We start from the raw sequence: 11,567 nt of genomic DNA on the forward strand, positions 1-11,567 counted from the left end.
GTAGAGAAGGAAGCCGTGGGCGTGCCTGAGAAAGTGCGGGAATCCGGTTTCACAGTGCACACAGTGAGAGGGGTGGAGTATGCAAAACATACTCCAGCTCTCAGCGCTGCTGTGCTATGCAGCGTCACGCCCCTACCCTGACTGTCAGGCCTGTGGGTGGTAACGAAGGGAGACTAGGCCCAGAAGCCGGGGACTCGAGTTAATAAGCGCGGCCGGCATATCAGTGCTGGCCGGCGCGGAAGTCCCCGGCGCACCACAAATCCCAGCGGCGCCTTAAATAAAAATGGCAGCGGCGGTTAGCGCAGTAGTCACCCAATACACTAACACACCCAGCAACGCTGTGGTGTGCGATGGCACTAGTGCGGACAGCGCCGCTGTCCCTGGCGCACTAACACACCCAGCAGTGCTGCCGTGTGTCTGCGCGGTCCCCACAGGGACACAGAGTACCTCAACGTAGCAGGGCCATGTCCCTGAGGATACTCCGCTCCATGTCCAGCAGATACCAGGGGCTGTGGATGGAGCACGGTCTCAGTGCCTGGAGACCGATAGAATCCCACTTCACCCAGAGCCCTGTAAAAAGGGATGGGGAAGGAAGCAGCATGTGGGCTCCAGCCTCCGTACCCGCAATGGGTACCTCAACCTTAACAAACACCTCCGACATGAAGTGGGGTGAGAAGGGAGCATGCTGGGAGCCCTGTATGGGCCCTCTTTTCTTCCATCCGACATAGTCAGCAGCTGCTGCTGACTAAACAGTGGAGCTATGCGTGGATGTGTTGCCTCCTTCGCACAAAGCACAAAACTGGTGAGCCAGTGATCCCACTGGGGGTGTATAGCCAGAAGGGGAGGGGCCTTACACTTTTAAGTGTAATACTTTGTGTGGCCTCCGGAGGCAATAGCTATACACCCAATTGTCTAGGTCTCCCAATTAGGAGCGAAAAAGAAAGTAGTGGGCAACCTCTTTAAGGGTTGACTGTAAAAAATGCTGGGTACAGTAATTGTGAAACCTACACTTTATTAATGCATCCACATCAAGCTGGGAGGCAGGAGTCCTTAGGATTTACGAAAACCTGAATTGCCAGATGTCAATCAGCAATTTAAAAGCTCTATTATTCCGAGGGAGAAAGAATAAATGACTGTAGGGAACACTAAACACTCGAGCCTGTGCAGATCATGAGAACTCCTGAACTCAAGAGCACTCAGACTAAAAATTACAGGACATACACCTATAACAGTAACTATGTCTCAACGCTGTTCTGCCCTCAGAGAGCGGCTCAAAGAGATGGGGACAGATTCCCTTTAATCAGCCCTTCCAGGGGTTCTCCGAGGCTCTGATAAAAGTCTGCAGTCACTTTGTGTCTCCAGACAACGTGCAGTGCTTTCTGTCAGAATTCACCGGTATTGTCAGTGACCACAATTGTCATTTCCATACACACAGCTATGGGCCAGCTAGGAGTGCTCAGTCAATTATGCTATTTCAAGGGCTATGTGGGGGCCAATTATACTTTGTTGGGAGCTATGTTAGTGCCAATTATACTATATGAAGGGCTATGAGAGGACCATTGTATTATTTGGAGGGGCTATGTGAGGACCATTGTGTTATTTGGAGGAGCTATGTAGGCGATCATCATACTACTTGGAGGAGCTATGTAGGCGATCATCATACTGCTTGGAGGAGCTATGTAGGCAATCATCATACTGCTTGGAGGGGCTATGTAGGCGATCATCATACTACTTGGAGGGGCTATGTAGGCGATCATCAAACTACTTGGAGGGGCTATGTAGGCGATCATCATACTACTTGGAGGGGCTATGTAGGCGATCATCATACTACTTGGAGGGGCTATGTAGGCGATCATCATACTACTTGGAGGAGCTATGTAGGCGATCATCATACTACTTGGAGGGGCTATGTAGGGGCCATCATTCTACTTGGAGGGGCTATGTAGGGGCCATCATACTACTTGGAGGAGCTATGTAGGGGCCATCATACTACTTGGAGGGGCTATGTAGGGGCCATCATACTACTTGGAGGGGGCTATGTAGGGGCCATCATACTACTTGGAGGGGCTATGTAGGGGCCATCATACTACTTGGAGGGGCTATGTAGGGGCCATCATACTGTGTGGTAGACATTATACTGTATGGAGGACAATGTGTGGGGGCCACCATATTGTGTGGATGGCTGCGGGGCATCATACTGTGAGGTAGGACTGTGTTGGGGCCATTCTACTGTGTGTGAGGGACATCATACTGTTTGGGGATTACTATGGGGGGGTATTACTGTATGTAAGTAGGGTACTGTGGAGGAATTCTCTGTGGGGAGTAACATACGGTGTTTGAGGGACACGGTTATTTGCATCATACTCAATGGGGTCCATGAAAGGAGCCTTAGTGCGTGGGAACACCAAGGGGCTTCAATAGAAGCAAAATTACTTTGTAGGGGCTGTAAAGTTGTGAGATATGCTCTTCTGTCACCTCATTGAATATAGTTTTTTGCTTTGCTATGGGGAGGGATCCAATTAGGACTTCTGCTATGGGGCATCACGATTTTACATATGCCCCTGTTGAAGACTTATGCTAAAGAGAGCAAAAACATTGCAAGGCCAGAAATACATCTTTAAACGCCTGTGGGAACACAAAAAAGCAATATTACTTATTTCTTAGTATACTAACTTATCCAAGCCCAACGCAGGACGAAGAGACATTCTTCCGGGAGCTGTGTAAGCTTTTCCTTGACATTAGAGCCAAATGTAAGGCTTATTGTGAAGTGAATAGAGCCACACAGTATAGGGCTATACATAACATACACGTATGGCCGCAGTGCAGCGTTACATATCAGAAAGCTGCACATGACCGTTCTATAGTCACTGACCGTCTTTCCTATAGTTCGGTGCTGAGGAGGAGCTGTGAGGATTCCTTATTTTTTGCCAGCGGATTTTTAAGTCATTGATGAAAATTTGTTTCTGCTCATCAAAGCCCTGGATAAGGTCATTTATGTACTCATCAATTTCTTCTTCCGTGTCGATGGAAAGGATATACCTGTGGGTGACAGTTATTTCCAAAGTTACAAGTCAACTGCAATGTATTGATTTCCAAGGAAAGTAAAGTTCACACCATGGACAGCTTAGAATGGGATTGTTTTAAAGGGAGTAAGTCACCTGGTTTTTACTACTTAATCTGAAAGCAGCATGTAGTAGGGGCAGACACCCTGATTCCAGAAATGTGTCACCTACTTTTCTGCTTAGTGTAATTTTTATTCAATTATTGTTTTATCAGCTGGAGATTATCACTAAAAGACTAGTAAATATGCTACCAGGTAGTCCAACCACACCATAACTACTGATTAGCAGCTTTCTGTGTACACTGTGCATAGGCAGAAATCTGCTAATCAGTGGTATGGGCAGGGTTATACAGAGCTCAACATTCGATATGTGGTAGCTCTGCAGGAAATTAAACCGTTTTTAATCAAAATTTCTGCACCCAGTAAAGTAAGTGATACACTGCTGGAATCAGGGTCTCTGCCCACATGTGATGCTGCTCTCAGATGAGGCAGCAAACACCTGCTGATAGATTTCCTTGATTTGAGATTTATTGTAAAAGTGTATTCCTGAATCATTCTGCCGGATCAATTTCTTGTATGCCTTCATTCAAATAGTGAGTTGTTTATATTAGAAAGCTAATGCCAGCATGGTTATTACATATGGAGGCATCGGTACAGCTGTTTAGGAGCTTCTCCCCAATACTATATCTTTTTTGTAGAGATCCAATAGGCCAGGCATGAGAAATCTAGTGTATATATTAGAATATTATTTTTTATTCATTTATATAGCATTATTAATTCCACAGCGCTTTACATACATTGGCAACACTGTCCCCATCGGGGATCACAATCTAAATTCCCTATCTGTATGTCTTTACAGTGTAGGAGGAAACCAGAGAACTCAGAGGAAACCCACGCAAACACGGGGAGAAACTTCTTGCAGATGTTGTCCTTGGTGGGATTTGAACCCAGGACCCCAGCACTGGAAGACTGTAGTGCTAACCACTGAGCCACCGTGCCGCTCTGTAGTGTAGAAGCCATATGCAAACGAGTCTGGAAGTGAGCATCAATGCACATTGACTATTTCTGTCAAAGTCATTGCCACGCCCCACGTGCACTGCCAGCCTGATTTACATATGCCTTTATGCTAGTTTATTCATGATTGGTACACAAGTACTCTATAAAAAACAAAAAGGGGGGGTATGGTTTTTTGGGGGAACAAACTTCTGCACAGCCATACAAGTAGATTCTAACTACAGAAATAAATACATATTCTATCACGGCCCTCCTCCTCTGCCCTGCTCTACGGCAGTTATGCCCTCCTCCTCTGCCCTGCTCTACGGCAGTTACGCCCTCATCCTCTGCCCCGCGCTATGGCAGTTATGCACAAGTCCTTTCTTTTGCGCTATGGCAGTTATGCACAAGTCCTCTGTCCCGCGCTATGGCAGTTACGCCCTCATCCTCTGCCCCGCGCTATAACAGTTATGCCCTCATCCTCTGCCCCGCGCTATGGCAGTTATGCACAAGTCCTTTCTTTTGCGCTATGGCAGTTATGCACAAGTCCCCTGCCCCGCGCTATGGCAGTTATGCCCTCGTCCTCGGTTTCACGCTATGGCAGTTATGCACAAGTCCTCTGCCCCGCGCTATAACAGTTATGCACAAGTCCTCTGCCCCGCGCTATGGCAGTTATGCACAAGTCCTCTGCCCCGCGCCATGGCAGTTATGCACAAGTCCTCTGTTTCGCGCTATGGCAGTTATGCCCTCGTCCTGTTTCGCGCTATGGCAGTTATGCCCTCGTCCTCTGTTTTGCGCTATGGCAGTTATGCCCTCGTCCTGTTTCGCGCTATGGCAATTACGCCCTCGTCCTCTGTTTCGCGCTATGGCAGTTACGCCCTCGTCCTCTGCCCCGCGCTATGGCAGTTACGCCCTCGTCCTCTGCCCCGCGCTATGGCAGTTACGCCCTCGTCCTCTGCCCCGCGCTATGGCAGTTACGCCCTCGTCCTCTGCCCCGCGCTATGGCAGTTACGCCCTCGTCCTCTGCCCCGCGCTATGGCAGATACGCCCTCGTCCTCTGCCCCGCGCTATGGCAGTTACGCCCTCGTCCTCTGCCCCGCGCTATGGCAGTTACGCCCTCGTCCTCTGCCCCGCGCTATGGCAGTTACGCCCTCGTCCTCTGCCCCGCGCTATGGCAGTTACGCCCTCGTCCTCTGCCCCGCGCTATGGCAGTTACGCCCTCGTCCTCTGCCCCGCGCTATGGCAGTTACGCCCTCGTCCTCTGCCCCGCGCTATGGCAGTTACGCCCTCGTCCTCTGCCCCGCGCTATGGCAGTTACGCCCTCGTCCTCTGCCCCGCGCTATGGCAGTTACGCCCTCGTCCTCTGCCCCGCGCTATGGCAGTTATGCCCTCGTCCTCTGCCCCGCGCTATGGCAGTTATGCCCTCGTCCTCTCTTTTGCGCTATGGCAGTTATGCCCTCGTCCTGTTTCGCGCTATGGCAATTACGCCCTCGTCCTCTGTTTCGCGCTATGGCAGTTACGCCCTCGTCCTCTGCCCCGCGCTATGGCAGTTACGCCCTCGTCCTCTGCCCCGCGCTATGGCAGTTACGCCCTCGTCCTCTGCCCCGCGCTATGGCAGTTACGCCCTCGTCCTCTGCCCCGCGCTATGGCAGTTACGCCCTCGTCCTCTGCCCCGCGCTATGGCAGTTACGCCCTCGTCCTCTGCCCCGCGCTATGGCAGTTACGCCCTCGTCCTCTGCCCCGCGCTATGGCAGTTACGCCCTCGTCCTCTGCCCCGCGCTATGGCAGTTACGCCCTCGTCCTCTGCCCCGCGCTATGGCAGTTACGCCCTCGTCCTCTGCCCCGCGCTATGGCAGTTACGCCCTCGTCCTCTGCCCCGCGCTATGGCAGTTACGCCCTCGTCCTCTGCCCCGCGCTATGGCAGTTACGCCCTCGTCCTCTGCCCCGCGCTATGGCAGTTACGCCCTCGTCCTCTGCCCCGCGCTATGGCAGTTACGCCCTCGTCCTCTGCCCCGCGCTATGGCAGTTACGCCCTCGTCCTCTGCCCCGCGCTATGGCAGTTACGCCCTCGTCCTCTGCCCCGCGCCATGGCAGTTATGCACGAGTCCTCTGCCCTGCGCTATGGCAGTTATGCCCTTGTCCTCTGTTTCGCCGTATGGCAGTTATGCCCTCGTCCTCTGTTTTGCGCTATGGCAGTTATGCACAAGTCCTCTGCCCCGGGCTATGGCAGCTATGCCCTCGTCCTCTGCCCCACGCTATGGCAGCTATGCCCTCGTCCTCTGCCCCGCGCTATGGCAGCTATGCACAAGTCCCCTGCCCCGCGCTACGGCAGTTATGCACAAGTCCCCTGCCCCGCGCTACGGCAGTTATGCACAAGTCCCCTGCCCCGCGCTATGGCAGTTATGCACAAGTCCTCTGCCCCGCGCTATGGCAGTTATGCACAAGTCCTCTGCTCTGCGCTATGGCAGTTACGCCCTCGTCCTCTGCCCCGCGCTATGGCAGTTATGCCCTCATCCTCTGCCCCGCGCTATGGCAGTTATGCCCTTATCCTCTGCCCCGCGCTATGGCAGTTATGCCCTCGTCCTCTGTTTTGCGCTATGGCAGTTATGCCCTCGTCCTCTGTTTTGCGCTATGGCAGTTATGCACAAGTCCTCTGCCCCGCGCTATGGCAACTATGCCCTCCTCCTCTGCCCCGCGCTATGGCAGCTATGCCCTCCTCCTCTGCCCTGCGCTACGGCAGTTATGCACAAGTCCTCTGCCCCGCGCTATGGCAGTTATGCACAAGTCCTCTGCTCTGCGCTATGGCAGTTACGCCCTCGTCCTCTGCCCCGCGCTATGGCAGTTATGCCCTCATCCTCTGCCCCGCGCTATGGCAGTTATGCCCTTATCCTCTGCCCCGCGCTATGGCAGTTATGCCCTCGTCCTCTGTTTTGCGCTATGGCAGTTATGCCCTCGTCCTCTGTTTTGCGCTATGGCAGTTATGCACAAGTCCTCTGCCCCGCGCTATGGCAACTATGCCCTCCTCCTCTGCCCCGCGCTATGGCAGCTATGCCCTCCTCCTCTGCCCTGCGCTACGGCAGTTATGCCCTCCTCCTCTGCCCTGCGCTACGGCAGTTATGCCCTCTACCTCTGTTTTGCGCTATGGCAACTATGCCCTCCTCCTCTGCCCCACGCTATGGCAGCTATGCCCTCGTCCTCTGCCCCACGCTATGGCAGCTATGCCCTCGTCCTCTGCCCCACGCTACGGCAGCTATGCCCTCGTCCTTTGCCCCGCGCTATGGCAGCTATGCACAAGTCCCCTGCCCCGCGCTACGGCAGCTATGCACAAGTCCTCTGCTCCGCGCTATGGCAGTTATGCCCTCGTCCTCTGCCCCGCGCTATGGCAGTTATGCCCTCGTCCTCTGCCCCGCGCTATGGCAGTTATGCCCTCGTCCTCTGCCCCGCGCTATGGCAGTTATGCCCTTATCCTCTGCCCCGCGCTATGGCAGTTATGCCCTCGTCCTCTGCCCCGCGCTATGGCAGTTATGCCCTCGTCCTCTGTTTTGCGCTATGGCAGTTATGCCCTCGTCCTCTGTTTTGCGCTATGGCAGTTATGCACAAGTCCTCTGCCCCGCGCTATGGCAACTATGCCCTCCTCCTCTGCCCCGCGCTATGGCAGCTATGCCCTCCTCCTCTGCCCTGCGCTACGGCAGTTATGCCCTCCTCCTCTGCCCTGCGCTATGGCAGTTATGCCCTCTTCCTCTGCCCCGCGCTATGGCAGGTATGCCCTCCTCCTCTGCCCTGCACGCTGCCCTCTTACGTGGCGGCGGTGGCAGCTCCTCCCCGGGCACTTACTGGACGATGTCTTCGCTGACACTTAATCCGAAGCGGCGCTCCATCTCTCCCACACACCAGCCCAGCAGATCTGCGGCCATGGCTCGTGGCTTTAGACAGAAGTGACAAACACAGGACAGACAGGAACCGGCAGAGGAACGCGGACGTGTCACGTGACAGGAAGTGGCTCCGTGCGTGCACCCGTGTGTGAGCTTCCCCGATGCTGCACTGTGCACTGTGTGACGGTGGATGATGTGTCCCGTGCTGTCTCCGTCCGATAGTCCGACCTCGTTTCCATGGTTACATACACAGTTTTTCGCCACAGAGATCGCAATCTGTACATTTCTCCATTCCTCTTTACAGACAAGTTGGGCTTAATATCAGTGTTCCCATCACATTGGCATCCATATGCACATTAGCATAACCCCAGTGCTCCATGAGGCATTTATCAGGGCCTTCTTTTTGGGATGAGGAGTAGTGGTGTGCTCTCCAGACAATAATTATGTATATGGGACTATAACCAATGGGTTCTAGATTGAATTAGAATATGTGCCGCCATATTGTGCCAGTCAGTAGTGCCCATTATACAGGGAGCCTCAGTTCACTCCTAACAGGGTCAGTCAGCCACACAACTCCTGGTCCAAAGCCCCATTGCAGATTTAGAAACCCCCCGGGAACCAATAGAACCCTCCTGCCTCCATTACTAGCCACAGCGCCATAGTTTCCTGCTCCATTTCCTCCTGTACCTGTCACCAGAGACATACAGTGGAAACTAGAAGTTTACCCCCGCTCTTTATAAAGACACATCTGCAGGTTTTTCCCTCCGCTCTCTTTAGAAAGACACATCTGCAGGTTTTTCCCTCCGTTCTCTTTATAAAGACACATCTGCAGGGTTTTCCCTCTGTTCTCTTTATAAAGACACATCTACATTTTGTTCCCTCTCCTCTCTTTATAAAGATACATCTGCAGGTTTTTCCCTCAGCTCTCTTTATAAAGATACATCTGCAGGTTTTTCCCTCCGTTCCCTTTATAAAGACACATCTACATTTTGTTCCCTCCACTCTCTTTATAAAGACACATCTCCAGGATTTTCCATCCGTTCTCTTTATAAAGACACATCTGCAGGTTTTTCCCTCCGTTCTCTTTATAAAGACACATCTACATTTTGTTCCCTGCACTCTCTTTATAAAGACACATCTGCAGATTTTTCCTCCGATCTCTTTATAAAGACACATCTGCAGGTTTTTCCCTCCACTCTCTTTATAAAGACACATCTGCAGATTTTTCCCTCCGTTCTCTTTATAAAGACACATATGTATGTTTTTCTCACTATCTGACATGAAATCGGAATAAGCCTTTTCAGTTTTAGGTAAATTAGGAACCAAAATTATTTATATTTGCCAAATGCCAGAATAATGAGAGAGAGAATGTTTTAAGGAATTTTATTACTTCCTTCAAAGTCAAGAGTTCACATACATTTCATTAGTATTTAGTACCATTGCCCTTAAAATGTATGACTTGTGTCAAACGTTTTGGATATTTTTCCACAAGCTTCTCATAGTAGTTGGTAGGAATTGGGCCCATTCCTCCTGACAGAACTGGTGTAAATAAGCCTTGTTTGTAAGTCGCCTTGCTTGCACCGGCCTTTTCAACTTTACCTCTAAATTTTCAATAGGATTTTGACTCCAAAACATTGACTTTGTTATCCTTAATCCACTTTGTAACCAGTTTGGCAGTATGCTGCAGATCATTGTCCATTTTGAAAGACCATTTCTGCCCAAGCTTTAAGATGTCTTGAGATGTTGCTCCAATATTGCCACATAATTCTCTTTCCTAGTGATGCCATCTATTTTGTGATGTGTCAAAGATGGTTCCCAAGATGTTCAGGAAGTATCATAACGGTGGTCCCTCCTGAATGGAAGAGCGGATATTCCAACAATAATTGTTAACCCAGAGACCAGCAGTCCAGGCAATCCATAGGTGCTGACTGTCTGAAACAGCGTGCACAGCTGAAACAATGGCGGTGGGAACAATTTGTACAGTGTACAAGCACCACTCATTTAAAGCGTAACTGTTGTTTTCATTTTTATCTAATAATGTAGAGCCAGCGATCATAACTGGTTCAGGACCGCCAACTGTAAATATACTTCGGCGCTTGCTGGGCTCTGTGCAGCGCTGACGTAATTTTACTGTCGGCGGTCAGGAGGGGATCGCGCCCCCCTGCATACTGCCATCGCCGGATTTCTGGTACAGAACACTAGTTCTGCCTGGAGACATTACCAAGACCTGATTGGATCAGGTCCTGGTGATGTTATCCCTTTGCGATTGTCAATGTGCTGCGATCAATAGCAATCGCGGCACATAGGTATTTCAGAGGAGCTGTGAGCTGCTTCTCTTACTTCTCCCGGCTTTCCTGTGACACTATCATGGGGGAACCTAGGGTGGTCATGGCAGCCGGAGGTCACATGATGACCTCCTGGTCTGCCATGTACGGTGGCCTGACTCAGCGTCTGCTAGGCGATCTGCACCCTGATGCTGCCTGTATAATGCATTGCCATGCTGCTGCTACTTGGCAATGTGTAAGGCCCTGGTGGTGGAAACGCTGGGCCGTGCACCGGACTCCTCCAGCGGAGCAACTCGGAGCTAACCCCTATACAGGGACTGTCCGGTCACCCCGTCAGAGGGCCGTGATGCACGGTAACTGAAGCACTAGCTGTACAGGCACAGTCCGTTCCGGAAGGAGGAAGGAAAATGTCTCTGAGGTCACAAGGGTCCAGATGGTAGTCCCAATAACAAAGCTCTGGTTCCGGTGCCAGGTGGAGATGACAGGTGGAACCGGATTCAGCTGGACGAGAGAACGGAGGTCACCACGTGGCGTTGGGAATCGGAGCCGGGTCCGGACTGAAGAAGATGGTGGTCACCTCAGCCGACAGCCCCCGACAGGAATTATGCAGTAGTCGTGGTTAGGACCGGATGGCGTGGCAGGACGAGCTCTGCGAGACAGAAAAGGGTTAATACCGGGCAAGGCAAAGGGGGACCTGAACTCCTAGCTCACTAAACACGTAGAACAGGCCCCGCCCACCTGGAAGAAGAATCCTTTTATACCCTGTACCTGCAAGCCAATATCCTGTTTCTGGACGCTGGCCCTTTAAGAAAGGGTCATTGACCGCGCGCGGGCTCTAACGCGCATACGCGAGGCCTGAGTGCCTGAGACCAGGGAGGGAAGCGGTGCCGAGGAAGCAGGAGTGCCGGATAGGGTGTCCTGCGATGCGGAGGGACGCCTAGAGCGGGGACGCCTGGAAGATACCGGCGGGCGAGAGGGAGCGGGAGTGGTGAGCGGAGCGCGCCGTCGGGAACCGGGGAGCGTGCCACGGGGACCGGGGGGCGCAGCACAGGGACCGGGGATCGCAGCACGGGGATCGCAGCACAGGGACCGGGAAGCGTGACAGTACCCCCTCTCCCACGCCCCCCTCCCCGCAACCGGGATAGGAAGGCACGAATCAGGGGAGTGTCAACATTCTCCCGAGGTTCCCAGGACCGGTCCTCAGGGCCATAACCTGCCCAGTCCACCAGGAAGAACTGCCGACCCGCACGGTCTTCATGGCCACGATATCCCTTACCACATACACGTGATCGCCAGCAATAGGAGGAGGAGCCGTAGAGGCGTCATCGGAGAGGGGACCAAGAACCACCGGCTTGA

At 52.4% G+C, this 11,567-nt stretch overlaps 1 protein-coding gene across 1 annotated transcript in view; it reads right to left on the reverse strand.

Annotated features, from left to right (window-relative positions):
- LOC142303840 (activating signal cointegrator 1-like) overlaps nt 1–8,044 on the reverse strand; it is a 118,220-nt gene extending 110,176 nt beyond the window's left edge. Inside the window, exons 1-2 of the mRNA XM_075345624.1 lie at nt 7,889–8,044; nt 2,873–3,039 (exon numbers count right to left, since the gene is read on the reverse strand). Of these exons, the coding sequence (XP_075201739.1) occupies nt 2,873–3,039; nt 7,889–7,968 (247 nt within the window). The 5' untranslated portion in view covers nt 7,969–8,044. The remainder of the gene's footprint in view (nt 1–2,872; nt 3,040–7,888) is intronic.
- Nucleotides 8,045–11,567: the final 3,523 nt, after the last annotated feature.

The sequence above is a fragment of the Anomaloglossus baeobatrachus genome, chromosome 4, assembly GCF_048569485.1.
Source record: "Anomaloglossus baeobatrachus isolate aAnoBae1 chromosome 4, aAnoBae1.hap1, whole genome shotgun sequence".
NCBI classification, from domain to species: Eukaryota; Metazoa; Chordata; class Amphibia; order Anura; family Aromobatidae; genus Anomaloglossus; species Anomaloglossus baeobatrachus.